Source organism: Anomaloglossus baeobatrachus, chromosome 1, assembly GCF_048569485.1.
Source record: "Anomaloglossus baeobatrachus isolate aAnoBae1 chromosome 1, aAnoBae1.hap1, whole genome shotgun sequence".
NCBI classification, from domain to species: domain Eukaryota; kingdom Metazoa; phylum Chordata; class Amphibia; order Anura; family Aromobatidae; genus Anomaloglossus; species Anomaloglossus baeobatrachus.
The window spans coordinates 574,434,543-574,458,805 of NC_134353.1; the positions used below are offsets into that span (position 1 = coordinate 574,434,543).

The following is a 24,263-nucleotide window of genomic DNA, read 5'->3' on the forward strand; positions in this document are numbered from 1 at the left end:
GGCGCTCCATGAGCCGCGGGTGGTGGTGGGGGTGCTGACTCCAGCCGCGGGTGGTGGTGGTGGGGGGTGCTGACTCCAGCCGCGGGTGGTGGTGGTGGGGGGTGCTGACTCCAGCTGCGGGTGGTGGCGGGTCCGCTGACTCCAGCCACGGGTGGTGGTGGGGCCGCTGACTCCAGCCGCGGGTGACTGCAGCCCCTGCCTTGCTCTAGCTGGATGTGTGGAGGGCACACATCCAGATGAAATGCATGGATGCTCAGAGAGGACGCTGCAGGACGTGGGAGCCGGGGAGGGTAAGTAAAATGTTTTTTGTTTTTTTTTTCTTTTTGCAATAGACAAATATACGAGGAGAGGCCCAGGAAGGGTGCATATATACAAGAAGGAGGACATATATACCAGGAAGGGGGACAAAAAACAGGATGGGGGACATATATACTAGAATGTGCCCAGGAGGAAGATGTGTGTGATATATATATATATATATATATATATATATATATACACATACACACACACACACACACACACACATCAGTAGGGGCCCAGGATGGGGATTTATATGCTGGGTAGGGGACAAAAACCAGTATGGGGACATATATACCAGAATGTGTCCAGGAGGGGAATATATATACATCAGGAGGAGCCTAGGATGGGGATATATATGCTGGGAAAGGGACAAATAAACCAGGATGGGAACATATATAGCAGGAGGAGGACATATATACCAGGAAGGGGACAGAAACCAGGATAAGGACATAAAGCAGAATGTGCCCAGGAGTGGGATATACACACCAGGAGGGGCCCAGGATAGGACATATATACCAGGATAGGGACAAATAAACTGGGATGGGGACATGCATACCAGGAGGGTCCCTGGATGGGGACATATATACCTGGAGGAGGACATTTATGCTAGGAAGGGGACAATAAACCAGGATGGGGACATGCATACCAGGAAGGGCCAAGGTCAGAGCCGTGTCTCCTACATAGCAGAGCCGTATGTACAGTGCAGAGCCATGTCTCCTACATAGCAGAGACATGTGTACAGTGCAGAGCCGTGTCTCCTACATAGCAGAGACATGTGTACAGTGCAGAGCAATGTGTACAGTGCAGAGCCGTGTCTCCTACATAGCAGAGACATGTGTACAGTGCAGAGCCATGTGTATGGTGCAGAGCCGTGTCTCCTACATAGCAGAGCCATGTACAGTGCAGAGCTGTGTCTCCTACATAGCAGAGCCATGTGTATGGTGCAAAGCCATGTCTCCTACATAGTAGAGCCGTGTGACCGATGCAGAGCCGTGTCTCCTACATAGAAGAGCCATGTTTCCAGTCCAGAGCCGTGTCTCCCGCATAGCAGAGCAGTGTGTACAGTGCAGAGCTGTGTCCTAGACATAGCAGCCTATGTGCAGTTAGAGTATACAGTGCAGAGCAGTATGTATAGAGTGCACAGTACTATATATAGAGTGCACGGTGCAGCGCTTTTCTGCATGCGGCACAGCGGAGATCACATGCTCATGACGTCACGCAGGCCCTCCGGCCGTCACTTTGCCCGCGGCCGGCCCCGTGCCAGTCTGTGCCTTTGGTCACGCAGCTCCCCATGGCCGCTGGTCATAGGCAGAAGTTGGCGGAGTGATGGCAGGACAGGGGCGGCTGCGGAGCCTTCCTGCTGCTCTCCTCCTCCGTCGGCAGCTGCTCTCCTCCTCCGTCACCTGAGACCCTGTGGAGGAGGAGGGCAGAGCACAGGGGGAGGAATAACTAAGTCCATGCTGGAGGAGGAGGGGGTGCAGGACGTGATCGCAGCCCGGGTCCACATGAAGCCTCTGCACTTTCTTTTCTAAGTTTTTCCCCTTTTCCATTTTGTAAGGCACATTATTAACCTGCGCGCACCACCGATCGTGCGGGATCTGTGCGCTGATCGTACAGGCCACTGTGTTCAACACCTAACATCAACTTTTACAACTGATCAGTCGCAATTTTATCTGCACAATGGTGGCTCGTATTCTGTTCCGGGCGGTGATCATGGGGCCCCCGGGCTCAGGGAAGGGGACGATCTCCGACAGGATCGTGAAACACTTCGCCCTCAAGCACTTGTCCAGCGGAGACCTGCTGAGGCTGAACATCCAGAAGAAGACAGGTACAGCGGAGTGCCAGTGGCGGGAGGGGGGATCTACGGTTCAGGCATGATCTCCTGGTGGTTGTGAAGGTGAAAGGAGCCTGCACTTTCCAATCCTCACCTGTCACCGAGGTGTTACAGCCACCATGTCATGAGCATTGAGCAGACCCGGTGATGACCTGTCCTACCCAGTGATGTCACGGGCAGACCCATTGATGACATGTGCACACCCGGTGATGGCATGGTCAGACCAATGATGGCATGGCATGGGCATACCCAGTGATGACATGGGTAGACCTGGGGATTTCATGGGCAGAGCAGTGATATCATGGACAGGCCCAATGACATCATGGACACAGTGATGTTATGTGCATACCTGGTGGTGACATGGGCATACCTGGTGATGACATGGGCATACCTGGTGATGTTATGGGCAGACCTGGTGATGACTTGGCCAGACCCGGTGATGACTTGGCCAGACCCAGTGATGTTATGGGCATACCTGGTGATGTTATGGGTAGACCTGGTGATGTTATGGGCAGACCTGGTGATGTTATGGGCAGACCTGGTGATGACTTGGGTAGACCCGGTGATGACTTGGGCAGACCCGGTGATGTTATGGGCATACCTGGTGATGTTATGGGCAGACCTGGTGATGTTATGGGTAGACCTGGTGATGTTATGGGCAGACCTGGTGATGTTATGGGCAGACCTGGTGATGTTATGGGCATACCTGGTGATGTTATGGGTAGACCCGGTGATGTTATGGGCATACCTGGTGATGTTATGGGCAGACCTGGTGATGTTATGGGTAGACCTGGTGATGTTATGGGCAGACCTGGTGATGTTATGGGCAGACCTGGTGATGTTATGGGCAGACCTGGTGATGTTATGGGCAGACCCGGTGATGTTATGGGCAGACCCGGTGATGTTATGGGCAGACCCGGTGATGACTTGGGCAGACCCGGTGATGACTTGGGCAGACCCGGTGATGACTTGGGCAGACCCGGTGATGACTTGGGCAAACCCGGTGATGACTTGGGCATACCCAGTGACGACATGGGCAGACCTGGTGATGACATGGGCATACCCAATGATGACATGGGCAGACCCGGTGATGTCTTGGGAAAACCTGGTGATGATTTGGGCAGACCCGGTGATGACTTGGGCAGACCCGGTGATGACTTGGGCAGACCCAATGACGTCTTGGGCAGACCCGGGGATGACTTGGGCAGACCCGGGGATGACTTGGGCAGACCCGGGGATGACTTGGGCAGACCCGGGGATGTCATGGGCAGACCCGATGATGTCATGGGCAGACTCCGTGATGACATGGTAGCCTGCTCTACGTTTCATCATTCCTGTGATTGGAGCTTTGTATGTTCATTATAATTCGAGTCAGAAAACTGTAGGCGTTGTCACGGTCACCCAATCAGATCCCTTCTTTCCTTACATTCATACCCTTATGAGACAGCTCAATGTGGCTGGTTGATAGGGGAAACCACATTGTTCAACATAGGATGCATCGGTGAAGATTTCTAAACATACTGCCCTGTATTCCCTGCAGCACCAGTGACATTGAACCACATCTGTCTTTGATAAAGCAGACATTTTACAGGATTTTTTAATTAAAACAAAGCCCCCTTCTCCAACTGCTGCTCCTCCACTGATTCTTGAACTGTTTTTCTTTTGTGCATTCCTGTAATAATGATGCAAATGAAATTTTCCATTTGACAACTGGGCGTATACCATAGGACAACTCTGTCGACACGCCCATAATTTGATTGGCCACCTTCGGGGGAAACAAAACAAAGGGCCACAGGTCCTGTGGTGTATGCCCCGATGGTTGGTGGGAAGTTCTGCATCATTATTACCAGGGGCACAAAAGAGGGTGAAAAAGGGTTCCAGAATCAGAACCTGGGGGACATACTGAGTATGGATTAAAATCCAGTGACCGGTCGTCCATTAAGGGGGGTACGATGTAGGAAAGTGTCTGTGTAAATACAGTTAGGTCCAGAAATATTTGGACAGTGACACAAGTTTTGTTATTTTAGCTGTTTACAAAAACATGTTCAGAAATACAATTATATATATAATATGGGCTGAAAGTGCACACTCCCAGCTGCAATATGAGAGTTTTCACATCCAAATCGGAGAAAGGGTTTAGGAATCATAGCTCTGTAATGCATAGCTTCCTCTTTTTCAAGGGACCAAAAGTAATTGGACAAGGGACTCTAAGGGCTGCAATTAACTCTGAAGGCGTCTCCCTCGTTAACCTGTAATCAATGAAGTAGTTAAAAGGTCTGGGGTTGATTACAGGTGTGTGGTTTTGCATTTGGAAGCTGTTGCTGTGACCAGACAACATGCGGTCTAAGGAACTCTCAATTGAGGTGAAGCAGAACATCCTGAGGCTGAAAAAAAAGAAAAAATCCATCAGAGAGATAGCAGACATGCTTGGAGTAGCAAAATCAACAGTCGGGTACATTCTGAGAAAAAAGGAATTGACTGGTGAGCTTGGGAACTCAAAAAGGCCTGGGCGTCCACGGATGACAACAGTGGTGGATGATCACCGCATACTTTCTTTGGTGAAGAAGAACCCGTTCACAACATCAACTGAAGTCCAGAACACTCTCAGTGAAGTAGGTGTATCTGTCTCTAAGTCAACAGTAAAGAGAAGACTCCATGAAAGTAAATACAAAGGGTTCACTTCTAGATGCAAACCATTCATCAATTCCAAAAATAGACAGGCCAGAGTTAAATTTGCTGAAAAACACCTCATGAAGCCAGCTCAGTTCTGGAAAAGTATTCTATGGACAGATGAGACAAAGATCAACCTGTACCAGAATGATGGGAAGAAAAAAGTTTGGAGAAAACAGGGAACGGCACATGATCCAAGGCACACCACATCCTCTGTAAAACATGGTGGAGGCAACGTGATGGCATGGGCATGCATGGCTTTCAATGGCACTGGGTCACTTGTGTTTATTGATGACATAACAGCAGACAAGAGTAGCCGGATGAATTCTGAAGTGTACCGGGATATACTTTCAGCCCAGATTCAGCCAAATGCCGCAAAGTTGATCGGACGGCGCTTCATAGTACAGATGGACAATGACCCCAAGCATACAGCCAAAGCTACCCAGGAGTTCATGAGTGCAAAAAAGTGGAACATTCTGCAATGGCCAAGTCAATCACCAGATCTTAACCCAATTGAGCATGCATTTCACTTGCTCAAATCCAGACTTAAGACGGAAAGACCCACAAACAAGCAAGACCTGAAGGCTGCGGCTGTAAAGGCCTGGCAAAGCATTAAGAAGGAGGAAACCCAGCGTTTGGTGATGTCCATGGGTTCCAGACTTAAGGCAGTGATTGCCTCCAAAGGATTCGCAACAAAATATTGAAAATAAAAATTTTTTTTTTGGGTTTCGTTTATTTGTCCAATTACTTTTGACCTCCTAAAATGTGGAGTGTTTGTAAAGAAATGTGTACAATTCCTACAATTTCTATCAGATATTTTTGTTCAAACCTTCAAATTAAACGTTACGATCTGCACTTGCATTCTGTTGTAGAGGTTTCATTTCAAATCCAATGTGGTGGCATGCAGAGCCCAACTCGCGAAAATTGTGTCACTGTCCAAATATTTCTGGACCTAACTGTACATGGCGGTGAGTATATACACTGTGTACGCTCCGTACCGAGCCATGATCTTGCTCTAACCACTATGCTGTCCTTGTAAACGCATTGAACCGTACAGATGACGGCGGTAGGAGGTTCTGTACCTTTATGGCACGCCATATGTCAGGACAGAACTGCATGGAGAAACCTACCATAAGTATTGATGGCAGGTTATAGGTTTGTCAGATCAGCTGTCATGCCGTGGAGGAAGGGCTACAAGCGTGCCGGCAGTGTACACCACGTGGCCTCGCTCTGTACAAGTTCATGGTATGTGGAACAAAGGTGACTGTGAGGAACGACATTTCTATAAAAATGACTGTGCTTTGTTGTGTTGAAGTCACTAGTACTATAAATTATAAAGAAATGTGAGTATGAGCTTTATTCACTGACCAATCTTTGGTGACTGGCTGCAGTGGTGATGTCATGACTGCTGCAGCCAATCACTGGCATCAGTGATTACGCTAACATAGTTCGCAGACAATCATGAGCTTCAGTGTTCATGCCAATGTAATCGACACACGATCACGGAGTCCAGTGATTGGCTGCAGTGGTCACCAGCTGCAGATGTCACATCACTGCTGCAGGAGCAGCTGTCAGTGAGTCATTAATTTTACACTGACCAGCCATTAAGTTGTCACTGTCAGAATTGCTTTAGGCACATTTAGATTGTCATCCACCACGTAACTTTACAGGTAATAAATGAGTATAAAATATAGCACTATCCTGTTCCATAGCGCTGTAAAGCGATCGTTGGCACTGACATCATCAGTGCAGATCAGTGAGCAAAAGGTAATCCTACAAACATGGGGACAAGACAGAAACTTGTAAATTCAAACCCAGGATCCAGTGCTGCACCGTGCTAACCACTTAGCCACCATGTTATTCATTACTGAGGCTATCAGTCACACTGCATCACACCATTATAAAAGGACAGCTGTCACAAACTATTTGACTTTTGTTTGCTATGTATATTTTGTTGTATGTGTGTTGTTTCGTTGTTGTTTTTTTTTCTTTTTGTCTTGACCCTGGAATTGCTGACTCCGGTCTTCCTCCCGTCTCCTTCCACCATTCCCATTCTTATCTAAAATGACTACGCAGACACCGAATATCTTTGGATAATTCTGGCCATAGCAGCCATTTATTAACATAAATACATAACCAATAAAATTGCAATATGGTAAGGTCCTTGAAGCTACAACCCTGGTGATTCCCATAAACCGAACCATAAAACCAACTTGCTCCCAGCCGTTACCCACACTGGCTCAGGCGCACCAAACTGTAAGGGTTAATCCTTCGTTAACCCCAACACACCCACAGGGGCCCCGATATCCCCGTCGGGATTCCCCTCCAAATCACCAGGTGACCAGCAATTGTGCCAATGAGGGGATCCACACCCGTATGGATTCCCCGAACAATTTTAAACCAACTTCAAGGACCCACCAATAACACGCCACAACGAAGGCACCTTGATAACCTTCAAGTGCCTGAGACCCCCCTCAACCTCAGGGCCCTTTCAATACCTCCCTGCAGGCCGAGGGCCCACAAATCGATCCCTACCGCATTTAAGTGTACCCCGTCCGCCAACCAAAATTCCTCTTCCGTCCTTTCCAATTCCACATGCCGGATACAAACACCCCCATTCCGACTAACAAACTTTGAAATCGCCCTATTAACCTTTGCCCGCGCCTTGTTCAGCCTATCAACAGACCGCGCTTTCCGCCAACTCCTTCTCGCCACCATCTCTGACCAAACCACCGTAATCCCTGGAAAGGACACCCATAGCCGCAACAAGTCGTGCTTGATGTCTTTTATTAGGATTCTGAAAGGCCTTTCCCCTATATCGTTCCCCCCAACGTGTAAGACCAACACTTCAGGAGGCCTGTCTAATCGGGCACGTTTATGCACCTCTTGTAACACCCTGCTCCACCCTAACCCCCGAACCCCGAGCCATCGTACGAGAGCCACGTCCCTGGCGAAGCCTAACTGTCTCCCGTTCCTTCTCGCATCCGCTCGCCGGGCTCCCCAATACACGTAGGAATGGCCCAGGATCCAGACCAGCGGGGGGGAGGGAAGGGGTGTTTCTGCAATACAAAAGCACAAACAAACAACCATTTTAGTGCCTGATACCCTCAAACGAAACACCCACACCCCGGCCGCCCCCCCCCCCCCCATTCACCGTAAGAGTCCCCACTCAGTTTCCGACCACCGCCTTGGGGCGGACGTATAACTTAAAATGCCCCGACTTCCACCTACCAATCTGTTTAACCGCGTCTTCAGACAAACCGCACATGGATGCCTCTGTTGCCGCCCCTATGCGAAAAGAATGCGATCCGAAAGACTTAGGATCTAACCCCAACGACTTCAAACACGCCCTGAAAACACTCACAAACTGATATCGTGATAAGAAAGACCCGTCGTCATGACATAACAGCGGGCCGTCCACCTTTTTACGAATCTGTTCAAAATTCTTGAAACACCTCAACGGGCACATATCCGATCCCCTAACCGCTCCCAAACACACTCAATTCCCTGCCCCCCGTTGATCAGTTTTAGATTTACTTATCCACAATTCAATTCCCCTGTCCACCGCCATAATGTCACCACGACTCAAACCCCCAGGGGACAACTTACTGGGAGATACCAATTCCCCCACCCGCAAAGCTCCAAAAAACGCCAATGAAAACGCCAACCTAAACAAATGTTCCTCAAACGAAGATGTACAGACCTCCCCCAACACCCCACCCAGCCGTTCCAATAATCCGAATGACACTGGTCGTCTACCATCCAGTGGCTTTCGTCCTCTGCGAAAACCCTTCAACGCCTGGACAACCAAAAACCACTTAGTTAAATCTCGTAACCCTCGTAACCGGAAACCAAATGCTAACCCTGCCATGAAACGATTTGCCTTCGCAACCGACCACCCTGCTACCGCCGCTTCCCCCAACTTTTCCAACAATATTCCCAACTGATCCTCTTCAGATAAATCCCCACCCTGCAACCATTGCTCCCAAAGCCCCCATGCTGCCTGATATGCTGTCCACGTGTTACCCGACAAGGACGCCCGAATTAGCGGTCCCGCTGCCCGAAGACCACGTTCCAAAGGTGTGCTGGGCACTCCAACCCGCTGGACTCTGCCTCTGGTGCGCAAACCCGGAACCGATCCCACTGAAAACGAGAGAGGGAATCAGCTATTAGGTTCTGAACACCTGGCACATGAGCCGCCGTAATACATGCGTTAATTTGCAGACAAACCAATACCAATTCCCGTAACACCCGAACGACTGGAGGAGAGGACGCCGAAAACTGATTAATCGCCAGCACCACCCCCATGTTGTCACAGTTAAAACGAATCTTCTTGTTTGCCAACTGGCCTCTCCAAAGATGAAGTGCCACCATTATTGGAAAAATTTCCAATAGCGCCACATTCTTTGTCAAGCCTGCAGCCGTCCAGTTGTCCGGCCACCGACCCACACACCACTGACCCTGGAAGAAAGCTCCGAAACCTGAACTGCCCGCCGCATCCGTAAACAACTCCAAGTCAAAATTGTCCACTGCATCCTCCATGATCAGGGAACGACCGTTGTAGTGTTCCAAAAACTGTCCCCAAACTGCTAAGTCCGCTTTGTGTTCTGCTGATAACCGAACGTAATGGTGCGGAGCAAGCACCCCCGCCGTTGCCCTGGCAAGTTGTCGCGAAAAAATCCGGCCCATTGGCATCACCCGACAAGCAAAGTTAAGTTTTCCCAGTAGGGACTGCACTTCCCTTAATTGCAGTTTCTTCACCCGCCGTGCCCTTGCCACCTCGTCCCTCATGGCCGCAACCTTGTCCTCAGGAAGCCGGACTTCCCAGGCCACTGAATCGATTACAATGCGCAGAAAACTTAAATTAGTAGTCGGTCCCACCGTTTTTTCAGGCGCCAAGGGGACCTCAAATCGGTCCGCAACCCACTCCATAGTTGCCAAGATCCCGGCACACTGCGCCGAATCGGCAGGACCTACACACAAAAAATCATCGAGGTAATGTACCAATGCTGACAAGCCCGAAACGTCCCGAACAACCCACTCCAAAAAGCAACTAAACGTTTCGAAAAATGCGCATGAGATTGAGCACCCCATGGGCAAACAGCGATCTACAAAATACGCCCCCTCCCAAAAGCAACCCAACAACCGGACACAATCTGCATGCACTGGCAAAAGCCGAAAAGCTGATTCAATATCCGTCTTAGCCATAAGTGCCCCCTTTCCACATTTTTTTTTCCATCTTGTGGCCTCATCAAATGACGTATAAACCACCGAACACAGTTCAGCCGGTATCCCGTCATTTACCGACCTACCTCTTGGGTAAGACAGATGGTGAATCAGCCGGAATTTTCCCGGCTCCTTTTTTGGCACCACCCCCAGCGGCGAGACCACCAGATCAGGAAAAGGAGGGGCCTGGAACGGCCCCGCCATCCTCCCCAAAGCCACTTCCTTGCCTAATTTTTCGGCCACGACCACCGAATGCTGGTAAGCTGACAAAAGGTTCTTCGTCGCCGCCGGCACATTAAAATTGGGAGCCGGAATTCTGAAACCCTCCCCAAATCCCAACCGCAAAACTTCAGCTTTCTCCCTATCAGGGTACCTATTTAGGTACGGAAGCATCGCGGCTAAGCTCACCGGCGTCAGACCCTTGGGTATGAGTGGTGCCGGGCTTGGATTTGCCTTTCTTAAAGCACTTTGCCGCTCCATGTGAGGTCCCATTACAATGGGTACAGAGGTGCTTAAAACGGCAGGTGGCCCCGAACTTGCATTGCCCCTCATTGAATTGCCAACACACGCCGGGCTTTTGCGATCCCCCCTGACCTTGTTGACTACCGGCACCCTGCGTTCCGGACTGGCCGGCAGACCCGGCCCCGCCCTGAAAGGGCTGGCCATACCTCGACGGCGCCATAACCTGTAACCACAACCCGATGTCCTTTTGGTCCCATCTAATAGAAGGTCGAACGGCCTTCCGCTGACGAAACTGTTCGTCATACCTAAGCCATGTCTGTCCCCCATACACCCTGTAAGCCTCACCAATAGAGTCCATATAGCAAAACAAATGTGAACAGTTCTCCGGCGCCTTTTCGCCTATCACACTCGCCAAAATAGCAAAAGCCTGTAACCAATTAGTGAACGTCTGAGGGATCAAGCGCCATCGCCGCTTCTTCTCCTCTTCTTTCTTGCTATCATCCTTTTTACCTTTGTCCAAATTAAATTTTGCCAACGGCAGCAGGGAGAAGATCTCTACGTATTCATCCTTCCAGATCTTCTCCCTCACCTCTGTCTTAAGATGGGAACCCAAGGGACCCTCAAAACAGACGAAAACCTCGCCCCGCGCCCGATCATCTAAATGAAGCCTGTCCTCCTTATTCTTTTCCGTCTGAACCGACACCGGGGAAGAAATACCTGCAACCGGCGTTTCACTAATGCCCAAGGGAGGTGGATTAATCCAAGCCCCCACTGGCCCTGAGTGTTCCCGTGCCCCCCCAATCCGCTCCAGCAACGTACGCACACAACCTATAAGCTCTCCCACCTCCCCCCTTCCTGACACATATCCTCCACCCCCCGTGGGTATCCCCTGCCTAAACCCTGGGTGACCTACATCCCCCCTTGCGTTCTGTACCTGACAATACTGGGCAGACAAACAAGACATAGAACCATACTCACCGGGCTGCACGAGGGTAGAGGCCCCGTCAGCCGGACCACCAGACTCCTGACGTCCCTCCGGCTGCTCTGTAGACTCCCGGCTCCGCACCTCCGCTTCGCCGCCGTTGGCCCCTGCTGCTGCAGGGCCGGAAGATCCCTCCAGGAGCTGATCCTGTGGCTGATGTCCGCCCCCCCAGCCGGCTGCAACAGGGGGCTGTCTGCGGTCCTCTGGATCCTGCCGACGCTGCTCCCACATCCCACTCCACGGGGCCCCCCCGTCATTCAGGGCCTCTGTTGATGAGGGCCCTGCGCGCCAGGCCCGGTGCACTACCGATCCCAGCCGTCTTGATCCGCCCCCTCCGCTGGGGCCCGCCCCCTCATCCGACCTCCACCGCAGACAGGGCTCAGGGCGCTCGGCAGGCACATCACCAGAGCGCGCCGCCGCAGCTCCGACATCCACCGTTGACACAGTGGGAGCAGGCCCCGCCCCCAACTCCAGCAGAGGCCTGCTCTCCACCGCTGGACCCGGCCGCACTCTTGAATTCCTCCCAGACCGGGGCCTGCTGGACTTTTTTGCACATGGCGCCCGGCCTGGAGGGTCCCCGGAGGGGCTTCTAGTGCGTCGCTGGGCCCGGGGAGTCACCTCAGGGGATAACCGCTCCGGCGGTCTGGATCTACGGAGGCGCCGCTCACGTGGGGGGGGAGCCCCCACCGCCTCCCGACTCCCTCCGATGAGTCCCTGCACAGACGCCTGCAGCCAGCCTGGAGGATGGTCGCCAGCCGCCGCTCTCAGCCGCTCCAGGATTTGTTCCACCGACTCCATTGCCGCAGGTAAGGTGGCTGCGACTCTTCCTTCAGCCAGGGGAGCGGGAAAGTGCCGCTCCTCCCCTTTGGCCATCCAATCCTTTCAAAATGGGCTCGCTCCCCCTCCCCCCACCCATGACACCCTGACCTCCCCACCAATCAGGGGTCATGCAGGCCTCCGCAAATGCCCCGGGGGGGGGAGGGGGGGCAATGCTCCGTCCTCTCTATCTTTTTGCTTTAATTGATTCAATATTCAAATTTGTAGTGAGGTGTTCTGTTTTCCTCAATCAGAAATCCCTTGAGAATTGACATGCTCCACAGTGTGCACTATAATCGTGCTTCCCCCTGAAATGATCAGGAAGCTTATTCAAAGGGAATTTGAAGGATTTTTTTTCAAGTTAGGGACAGAATCTGCTTCAAAATCCACATAAAAAACCCTCAGGCCTCGATTCATTAAAATGAGGAGGTGTGCTAGAATCAAGTGCTCCTGATTCATTAAGGCTACTTTCACACATCCGGTTTGAGCACTGCGGCTCAATCCGGCTGTGAAAACTATGCAACGGATGCGGCGAAAACACCGCATCCGTTGCATAAGTTTTTACATGCGGCCCGTCCGTTTTTTTCCGGTTGCGGCATGCTACTGAGCATGCGCAGTGGAAAAAAACGCATGCGGCGACCGGATGCGTTTTTTTCCGCATCGCGCCGCATCCGGCCTCCATAGGTATGCATTGAAAAATGCGGCGCGATGCGGTGTTTTTTGCCGGAGCAAAAAACATTGCAGGGAACGTTCGATCCGGCCGCGGCATCGGCTAAATCTGCCGCATGCGGCAAAAACCGGACCGAACGCAAGCCCCTGCGGCACAATACGGCACTAATGTAAGTCTATGCAAAAACGCAACTGGCGTTACAAAAGCCGGTTGCGGTTTTTCTGCAGAACGCCGTATTGTGCAGCAGAGCAAAAATCCGGATGTGTGAAAGTAGCCTAAGACGTGCACTCCTCGCGAGTCAGGAGCATGGGACGAGTGGTGTGTGTCTCACCTCAAATCCTACTCCAGTCATTGATAGAGGAAGATTACCGTAGTAGCCTGGCGAACTCCACCGCTTGTCATGAATTTGACATGGGGCGGTTGCCTCACCCTGTCCTGCCCCATCTTCTCCCACTTTCTCTGAGCTGGACCAAAATGGTTTGAGAATGCATTTTACTCCAGAATATTGATGTAAAAGCTTTGTACCAATGCTTAAATATAGATTCACAAAGGTAGTGCATCAAATATTTTACCTCAGAAAGCTACCTCAATTAGTATATATAAAAACACTTTAATTTCAACTTGTTAAAATTACTAAACATCCCACACTGTGAAACGCCCCTCACACTGTGCCGCTAGGCCACGCCCCTCACACTGTGCCGCTAGGTCACGCCCTTCAAGCGGTGCCGCTAGGCCACGCCCCCTCACGCGGTACAACTAGGCCACGCCTCCTCACACTATGCCGCTAGGCCACACCCCTCACACGGTGTAGATAGGCCACGCCCCTCACATGCTGCCGCTAGGCCACGCCCCCTCATACTATGTCGCTAGGCCACGCCCCCTCATACTATGTTGCTAGGCCACGCCCCTCACACTATGCAGCTAGGCCACGCTCCCTCACACTGGCGCTAGGCCACGCCCCCTCACACTATGCAGCTAGGCCACGTCCCTTCATACTTTGCCGCTAGGCCACGCCCCTTCACATTGTGCCGCTAGGCCATGCCCCTGACACTATGCCGCTAGGCCACGCCCCCTCACACTATGCCGCTAGGCGACGCCCCCTCACACTATGCCGCTAGGCCACGCTCCCTCACACTGGCGCTAGGCCACGCCCCTCACACGATGGCGCTAGGCCACGCCCCCTCACACTGGCGCTAGGCCACGCCCCTCACACTATGGCGCTAGGCCACGCCCCCTCGCACTATGACGATAGGCCACGCCCCCTCACACTATGGCGATAGGCCACGCCCCCTCACACTATGGCGCTAGGCCATGCCCCCTCACACTATGCCGCTAGGCCACGCCTCCTCACTATGCCGCTAGGCCACGCCCCCACTATGCTGCTAGGCAACGCCCCCACTATGCCGCTAGGCCACGCCCCCCACTATGCCGCTAGGCTACGCCCCCCACTATGCCGCTAGGCCACGCCCCCCGCACACGTTGGGCACCTGTACACCTCCCCCCAGGACAACTCCTCCCATTATACTCCTCTCTGAGGGGTTTGCAGCATGGGGGATGGAGCACGATGGGGGGTGAAGCATGGGGGATGCAGCACGATGGGGGGTGCAGCATGGGGGGTGGACCATGATGGGGGGTGCCCAGAATGGGGGGATGAAACATGATGGGGGGTTCGCAGCATGGGGGATGGAGCACGATGGGGGGTGCCCAGAATGGGAGGTTGAAACACGATGGGGGGTGCGCAGCATGGGGGATGGAGCACGATGGGGGGTGCAGCATGGGGGATGGAGCACGATGGGGGGTGCACACCTCCCCCCAAAATACACACACACACACCGCCACACACGCACCGCACAACACACCACACACTGGCAACCACAAACACCCCCCTACACAGACACCCACACACACAGACAACGCCGCACACACACAACACACAAACACCGCGGCACACACAAATATACGCACATACCGCGCAACACACACACATTGCACAAAACATACCTCCCCCAAAACACACGCACCCCACACCCACACGCACATAAACTGCGCAACACACACAGCACCACACACAGACAACACTGCAGACACACAGCGCTCCAAAAACAACGAAACACACAAACAACACCGCTCTCACCCCCCCACCCAGACAACACCCAGAACATTTACAGCACCCTACACAAACACTTGACAACTACACACAACAACATCTATATATATATATATATAACAAAAATCATACATTAACTACACAATAAATTCTAGAATACCCGATGCGTTAGAATCGGGCCACCTTCTAGTATATTATATCTCCATTGGTAGGTAGAGAAAGGAGGAGATTGAGGGTCATCTAGATACTATCCCCTTAGCAGTACTGTCAATTTGATGTTTTGATAAACTAACAATTTGTGTTCCCTTTTTAGGAATTTTTGTGGTTGTCCCATGGTCCTGGGATTTTTTGTGTGTGTCATTGTTTCACAATGTGGGATGTTTAGTAATTTTAACAAGTTGAAATAAAAGTGTTTTTATATATAGTAATTGAGGTAGCTTTCTGAGGTAAAAGCTTTGTAGAATTGGACACAATCGTGTATTAGACACAATTAGTGACGAGTGAGCACTACTATGCTCGGGTTCTCATAACGAGCAGTCAGACAATGGGATGGGTGCAACTCAATTACCTGAGTATAATGGAAGTCAATGGGGAGCTCCAGCATTTTTCCTGAAGACTTCTTTGAAAAATGCTCACGTTCTCCATTGACTTCCATCATACTTGTATACTCAAAGCACGACCATATGAGCTTCCGACTCCTCGTTTCGACTACCAAGCACCTGAGCAATGTAGTGCTAGCTCATCACTAGAAATCATACAGACTACACAAGCTAGATAAGTGCTGCCATATACTGCTGTGTGTGTGTATGTATTGTGACAACACGCTCCGGGATCGCCTTTGCTGGGTTCAAAGGGCACGTATTCACCTCAGGCAGACAGCCGAATTCAAGGTGTAACTGACGCTTGGTCAGGTTTATTGCAGTGAAGCATAAACAAAAAGAAAAAAAAACACCAACAAAATAAATCCTTGCCTGTCCGGCACTAACTATACACGGTGTTATCCTAACTACCAACTGGAGGGCTTCTCCCTTCCAGCTAAACCATACAAACATCAGGCACTGCTCCTCACAAGTGTCTCCTACACAGACAGGCTTACTGTGTTCCCAGATGGAGACCCTCCCCCAACTTCCCAGATTCCTTTTACCTCCGTCCTTCACCTCCCATTAATCCATTAGTAGCCAGGTGATCCTGGCCAGGCTAAGTCACATAGGACCGATACCGGGGTGAGATATACCTGCCCTCATCCACTAATCCCACATGAGTCTCACATATCCCCCCCCTCTGCTCAGACCACTGCAGCTGAGCAACAGCACCCACAAAACAGTGCACACGAGACAGGGCATCAGCATTCCCCATCCGCACCCCCGGGCGGTGCTCCACTGTAAAACGGTAGGCCTGAAGTGCAAGGAACCACCGGGTCACTCGGCCATTCCGTTCCCTATTCAAGTGCATCCACTTGAGAGGGGCATGGTCAGTGATCAGCCGGAACTTCCTTCCAATCAAGTAATATTTAAGGGACTCTAGAGCCCACTTAATGGCTAAGCATTCTTTTTCCACTATGGCATAGTTGCGTTCATGCTTATTAAGTTTCCGACTAAGATAAAGGACCGGATGTTCCTCTCCGTCCTTCAGTTGTGACAATACAGCCCCTATACCGGCATCAGAAGCGTCCGTTTGGACCACGAACTCGCTGCGGAAGTCAGGAGTCATTAGCACAGGTTGAGAGCAAAGAGCTAGTTTTAAGTTATGGAAGGCTTCTTCGGCTGCCGAGGTCCATTTGATCATGACAGAGTCTTTCCCTTTGGTAAGGTCCGTCAGGGGAACAGCGGTAGCCGCAAAATTGGGAATGAACCGTCGGTAGTAGCCGGCTATTCCCAAAAACGCTCTCACCTGCTTCTTGTTGACTGGTTGCGGCCATTTCTGAATGGCTTGTATCTTGTCAATCTGGGATTTAACAATTCCCCTCCCAATTACGTATCCCAAATACCGGGCTTCTTCCAGCCCGATATGACATTTCTTGGGGTTTGCTGTTAGACCCGCCTCCCGCAGGTCCTCAATCACAGCCTCTAGTTTCTGGAGGTGCGTCTCCCAGTCCAGGCTGTAAATGACTATGTCATCCAAATACGCAGAAGCATACTGCCTATGGGGCCTCAGGACTCGGTCCATCAACCTTTGAAAGGTTGCCGGTGCCCCGTGTAGTCCAAACGGCATATACACATACTGGTATAAACCTTCCGGTGTAGAAAACGCGGTTTTCTCTTTAGCGGCCTCTGTTAGCGGGATCTGCCAATAGCCCTTCGTTAAGTCTAGGGTCGTGATATACCGGGCTTTTCCAAGCCGATCTATTAATTCATCGACCCGTGGCATAGGGTATGCATCAAATTTGGAGACCGCATTTAATCTCCTGAAGTCGTTGCAGAATCTAATGGAGCCGTCTGGTTTCGGTATTAACACAATCGGACTCGACCAGGCGCTATGCGATTCCTCGATTACACCTAACTCTAACATGGTCTTCACTTCTCGGGAGACAGCTTCCCGCCGAGCCTCCGGTATTCGGTAGGGCTTTACCTGAACTGTTACCCCAGGCTCTGTTATGATGTCATGTTTAATGAGAGTGGTCTGCCCGGGCTTTTCCGAGAAAAACTCGTGATTGTTGATTACAAACTGCTTGACGTCGGTCTTTTGCCGCTCCGACAGAGTCTCCGCCGTCCCGACATCCGGTATGGTCTGCTTGCAGACCGGAAGGGCCAGACCTGCTGACAGAGCTGGACGGTCCTTCCAGGGTTTTATCAGATTCACGTGATAAATCTGTTCTGGCTTCCTTTTACCAGCCTGGTACACTTTGTAGTTTACCTCACCCACCCGTTCCTTAATTTCAAAGGGGCCTTGCCACTTTGCCAGAAATTTGCTTTCTGCCGTGGGGACCAGGATCAACACCCTATCTCCGGGTGCAAAAGTACGGATCTTGGCCCCCCTATCATAAATCCTTTTCTGTGCTCCTTGAGCCTGTATCATATGCTCTTTAACGATGGGCATCACCGCCGCAATTCGGTCCTGCATTTGGGTTACATGGTCTATTACGCTTTTGAACGGGGTGACCTGTCCCTCCCAGGTTTCTTTAGCGACATCTAACAGTCCACGGGGACATCGGGCGTACAGAAGCTCGAAAGGAGAGAACCCGGTGGAAGACTGGGGCACCTCCCGGATGGCAAAAAGCAAATACGGGAGTAAGTAGTCCCAGTTCTTCCCGTCCTTGTCTATCGCCTTACGGAGCATCTGTTTCAAAGTTTCGTTAAACCGTTCGACCAGTCCGTCCGTTTGAGGGTGATACACGGAGGTGCGTAACTGTGCTATTTGTAACAGCCTGCAGAGTTCTTTCATTACTTTAGACATAAAGGGGGTTCCTTGGTCTGTGAGTATTTGTTTTGGGACACCAACCCGACTAAACACATGGACCAGCTCCTTGGCAATGGTCTTGGTGGCCGTGTTACGCAAAGGGATGGCCTCGGGGTAACGAGTGGCATAATCCAAGATGACAAGGATGTGCTGGTGTCCTCGTGCAGACTTGGGGAGGGGTCCAACTAAATCCATCCCAATTCTCTCAAATGGGATCTCGATGATAGGCAGAGGTACTAAGGGGCTACAAAAACGGGGCCTAGGCGCAGAGATTTGGCATTCGGGACAAGACTCGCAATAGGTGCGAATATCGTGATGCATGCCGGGCCAAACAAAACAGTGTAATATCCTTTCGGTAGTTTTCTGGACCCCCAGGTGTCCCCCCATCATGTGTCCGTGTGCCAGGTCCAGCACTCTCCGCCTGTAGGCTCTTGGCACAACCAATCGTTGTACTGTGTCATCCCCCTTCTTCTCTATCTGATAGAGAAAGTCATTCTCCAGTGCCATGTAGGGGTAAGACAGCCTAGTACCTGCATCCACCTGCACCCCGTTTATCATTTTAACATTTTTTATAGCCTGAGTAAGGGTAGGATCTCTCATTTGCTCACTTTGGAAGTCATCTTTCTGGACTTCCAAATTCAGCCAAGAGGAAGGGGGACAGCCACCCGTGTCCGCCTCTGCCCCGGGTTCATCGGAATCACCCGCCAGAACTGAAAAGGGGAACTGGGGGTTGTTTTCAGCGGATTCCTCCTCTGAACCCTCTTGTGGGGCATCCTCTAGTGGCTCCGGGCCCACACAAGGTGTGGGAGAAGGATCATCCGTGCGGCTACCCTGGGGTACTAATTGGTTCTCCCACAACTGCCAGAAGTGGGGAAAATCCCTGCCCAAAATGATATCATGCAATAGTGCTGGTACTAGTCCCACCTTATGATGCACAGACCCATAGGGCGTAGTAATGCAGGAGACCGTTGTGAGGTACGAGCAGGTGTCTCCATGCACACATGTCACAGAAAATTTATCTGACGGTCCCATCGGGACTGCTACCAGACTGGCCTTTACCAGAGTCACCACACTTCCCGAGTCTAATAGTGCAACAACAGTATTGCCATCAATGGACACTTCACACAGGTGTTTTTTCATATCGCCTTGACATGCAGCAACACACACTACCCGTGCAACCATAGCCCTGCGTTTTTCAAAGTCCGTGACATCACACTGCATTGGTTCTGCAGTTACTGGACAGTTTGCAGCAATGTGGCCCACCTCCTGGCAGCGGAAACACCTCACGGGCCCCTTGCTAAGACCATAGTTTGGCACCTTAGCCCTCACAGGGCCAGCAGTCCTGTTTTCCTCCTCCACTGCCTTAGGATATTTTCCTCCTCCCCATGACCCTGGAACAGTCTTACCAGATCCTCGTCGAGAAGGGGAAGAGCGAGGATGTGTAGCATCGTCCATAAGTCCTTCTGCCAAGGAATAACGCTCCACTAGATCCACTAGCTGATCCGCTGTCTTGGGGTTTCCATGGCTTACCCACCTCTTCAGAGATGGCGGTAGAGCTCTTAGGTATTTATCAAGAACGATTCTTTGTACCATCTCTGGCGCCGTCAAAACCTCGGGCTGTAGCCATTTCTTGGTCAAGTGAATGAGGTCAAACATCTGTGACCGCGGTGGTTTATCGGGCTGATAAGTCCATTGATAAACTCTCTGTGCTCGCACGGCCGTCGTCACTCCCAGCCGGGCAAGGATCTCGGCTTTTAGTTTATCAAAGTCATGCGCTGCTTCAGGCTCAAGATCAAAGTAGGCTTTTTGGGCCTCACCTGCCAGAAACGGTGCAAGCAAGTCGGCCCATCGCTCCTTTGGCCACTTTTCCCGCTCCGCCGTCCGTTCAAACGTGGTCAGGTAAGCTTCCACATCGTCCTCTGTGGTTAATTTCTGCCAGCACCGACTCACATGAATCACCCTCTGGTCAGCCTCCGCATTACTCTCCGGTACGGTCGCCAGACGCTGCGCCACCTGCTGCAAAAGTTGGCGGTCTTTAACCGTCGATTCCACCAGTTCCTTCAACTGTGCCGACATCAAGCGATTAGCCTCCCGCTGCACAGCTGCGGATTGTACCAGCGCTTTCACCACGTCATCCATTATGATGCGCTGTAACGTGCTGCCTGCATTCTCCACCACAATGTGACAACACGCTCCGGGATCGCCTTTGCTGGGTTCAAAGGGCACGTATTCATCTCAGGCAGACAGCCGAATTCAAGGTGTAACTGACGCTTGGTCAGGTTTATTGCAGTGAAGCATAAACAAAAAGAAAAAAAAACACCAACAAAATAAATCCTTGCCTGTCCGGCACTAACTATACACGGTGTTATCCTAACTACCAACTGGAGGGCTTCTCCCTTCCAGCTAAACCATACAAACATCAGGCACTGCTCCTCACAAGTGTCTCCTACACAGACAGGCTTACTGTGTTCCCAGATGGAGACCCTCCCCCAACTTCCCAGATTCCTTTTACCTCCGTCCTTCACCTCCCATTAATCCATTAGTAGCCAGGTGATCCTGGCCAGGCTAAGTCACATAGGACCGATACCGGGGTGAGATATACCTGCCCTCATCCACTAATCCCACATGAGTCTCACAGTATGTGTATATATATATATATATATATATATATATATATATATATATATATATATATATATATAATTAGTGCTGCTGTGGCTGAGTGGACCCAGTATTTGGACTGACCAATTAGCTAATGTGTAAATTGACTTTTTTCTATTATTTTTACTCATCAGTTGCTCCACATTATGAAGTCTGAATATGGCCTACTTAGGCATTGCTTTAGTAATGTCAGATAATAAGACATTGCAGTTGGCTGTAATCAGACGTCAACGGAAAGATTTGTCCTTGTTTCAATGTGACTAAAGAAAGGCAGACATATATATGCAATGGAAAATAAGCTGAACTCCAGATATGTCTAATGCTCACTGTAAACATGAGGCCTATGAAATGCATGGAATGGCACCGCCATACTTGGCGGGCTGAGGAGTATAGAGGGGGCGCTCTAGCTGTGAGGAGAGTAGGTTGGGGGTTGCTTATTATCTGAGAATGGTCTTTAACATCTTTATGGTAAATTTAGGGCTCGGTCAGACAGGTGGATTACACGGACGTCTTTTTGTTTTGTATGTATTAAAATAAGATGGAACACTCTATAATTCAATAAGAATGTTCAGATGATAGGATTTTTTCACACAGTTTCTTTAAAAAAAACAAAATCCATAGCATGTACAAGTCTTTGCGTATTTCAGATGACCTCGGACTATGCAACTCTTTGAGTGTGTAAACAAAACAAAAAAACTGGATCATCCATATTGCATCTGATTTTTTTTTTTACAGATACGTTGCCATTAGTGATGAGCGAGCATGCTTGTTACTACTCGGTACTCGCACGAGTATCACTGTACTCGGGCTACTCGGCGGGGACCGAGTAATCTCGCGATACTCGTGCTGTACTCGTGGTCTTCATGTTGGCGCTCTTTTTACAGCCATCCCTTATGCAGGGATTGGCTGGCAGACCACTGCAATGCCACAGCCCTGTTACTTGTGGAATTGCAGTGATTGGCCGGCCCGCACAGCATGACCGTGCCTTTAGCCCGACACTTCCCCGCTCGGCTACGGCCCCTCCCGCACTCCACTCCGCGTGTATATATATATGCACGCTTACACACACACGCACGTTTTTTTTTTTAATTTACAGTTTTATGGTTTCTACATGCTGCCGGGGGTCATTTCAGAATAATACTCGGGTCTCCCATAGGATAACATTGGGCTCGGTGCTCGGGCCGAGTACACGAGTATTTTGAGATGCTCGGCCCGAGCCTCGAGCTCCCGAGCATTTTAGTACTCGCTCATCACTAGTTGCCATTATTTCAGAAGCCCTATTTTCTTCATTAAATCTGTGCATATATAGGGGATATGTCATATACAGGCAAGGCCGAAAGTGTTGGTACCCTTGGAATTGTTCCAGAAAATGAAGTATTTCTCCCAAAAAATTATTGCAATTACAAATCTTTTGTTATGCACATGTTTATTTCCTTTGTGTGTATTGGAATACAAAAAATAAATCATAGAAAAAAAGGCAAATTGGATATACTTTCACACAAAACTCCAATAGTGGGCAAGACAAAATTATTGACACCTTTCCAAAATTTTGGGTAAAGAACTCTGTTTCAACGATATGATGGTCGTTCAAACTCACCTGTAGCAAGTAACAGATGTGGGCAATATGAAAGAGACACTTGAAACCAGATAAAAAGGGGAGAAGTTGACTCAACCTGAGACTGCCTGAGGACTTGAGAACAAAAATTGTTGAAAAATATCAACAATCTCAAGGTTACAAGTCCATCTCCAGAGATGTGTTCCTTTGTCCACGGTGTGTAACAAATCAAGACGTTTACAACCCATGGTACAGTAGCTGATCTCCGTGGATGTGGACGGCAGAAAAAAAATGATGAACGGTTTCAATGCAGAATAGATTGGATAATAAATAAGCAGCCTCAATCAAATTCTACAGAAATTCAGAAATTCAAGGTGTCCTGCAGGCTATTTGACAAACCCCTTCTCATTGCCCATATGCGCCCTTATAAAAATAAAAAGGCCTATTCTCAATTGGTGCCAGCGCTGTTCCAGCAATATTGGAACTTATGTTTCCTGGCCCATATGACATTGGTCGCGGGGCTTGCATGTCATAACAATCAGCACCGGCATCTTTTTCCCTGCCTTCGGATGTTTAATTAACAGCAAATGATCCTTTGCGGCTTCCTGCTCACTTCCTGCTTCATCCTTGCAATTGTCACCCTTGCTGTCCTGTACTATATTACAGGGGAGAATTTTATTGTCACGTTAGGTATGGGGAAGTACCACGTGTATGGTGACAGGGAAAGAAAACCCTGTGTCTAGAGAGGAGTGAGATGGTGACCCCTGACCAAACTTTTCGTTGGCCCCTGGCTCCCCTGACCACCCTAGATAGATTCCACACCAATTCGCTGAGCAGAATACCTAGCCCTGGCTAACCCTGAACTAAGCCCTAGCTAAGGGGTGCTTCACACACAGCGAGCTCACTGCCGAGATCGCTGCTGAGTCACGCTTTTTGTGACGCAGCAGTGACCTCATTAGCGATCTCGCTGTGTGTGACACTGAGCAGTAATCTGGCCCCTGCTGCGAGATCGCTGCTCGTTACACACAGCCCTGGTTCGTTTTCTTCAAAGGCGCTCTCCCACTGTGACACACAGATCGCTGTGTGTGACAGCGAGAGAGCGACAAATGAAGCGAGCAGGGAGCAGGAGCCGGCGTCTGACAGCTGAGGTAAGCTTGTAACCAAGATAAACATCGGGTAACCAAGGTGGTTACCCGATATTTACCTTAGTTACCAGCCTCTGCAGCTCTCACGCTGCCTGTGCTGCCGGCTCCGGCTCTCTGCACATGTAGCTGCTGTACACATCGGGTTAATTAACCCGATGTGTACAGCAGCTAGGAGAGCAAGGAGCCAGCGCTAAGCAGTGTGCGCGGCTCCCTGCTCTCTGCACATGTAGCTGCATTACACATCGGGTTAATTAACCCGATGTATACTGTAGCTAGGAGAGCAAAGCTAAGCGGTGTGCGCTGGTAACTAATGTAAACATCGGGTAACCATACCCGATGTTTACCTTAGTTACCAGTCTCCGCAGCTTCCAGGCGCCGGCTCCGTGCAAGCGCAGCGTCGCTTGCATGTCGCTGCTGGCTGGGGGCTGTTCACTGG

The 24,263-nt window shown here is 50.5% G+C and overlaps 1 protein-coding gene across 1 annotated transcript in view; it reads left to right on the top strand.

Annotated features, from left to right (window-relative positions):
• The first annotated feature begins 1,558 nt into the window (after positions 1 to 1,558).
• The window catches only part of AK3 (adenylate kinase 3), a 64,040-nt gene continuing 41,335 nt past the window's right edge, over positions 1,559 to 24,263 (top strand). The window contains exon 1 of the mRNA XM_075317577.1: positions 1,559 to 2,131. Within this exon, the coding sequence (XP_075173692.1) occupies positions 1,984 to 2,131 (148 nt within the window). The 5' untranslated portion in view covers positions 1,559 to 1,983. The remainder of the gene's footprint in view (positions 2,132 to 24,263) is intronic.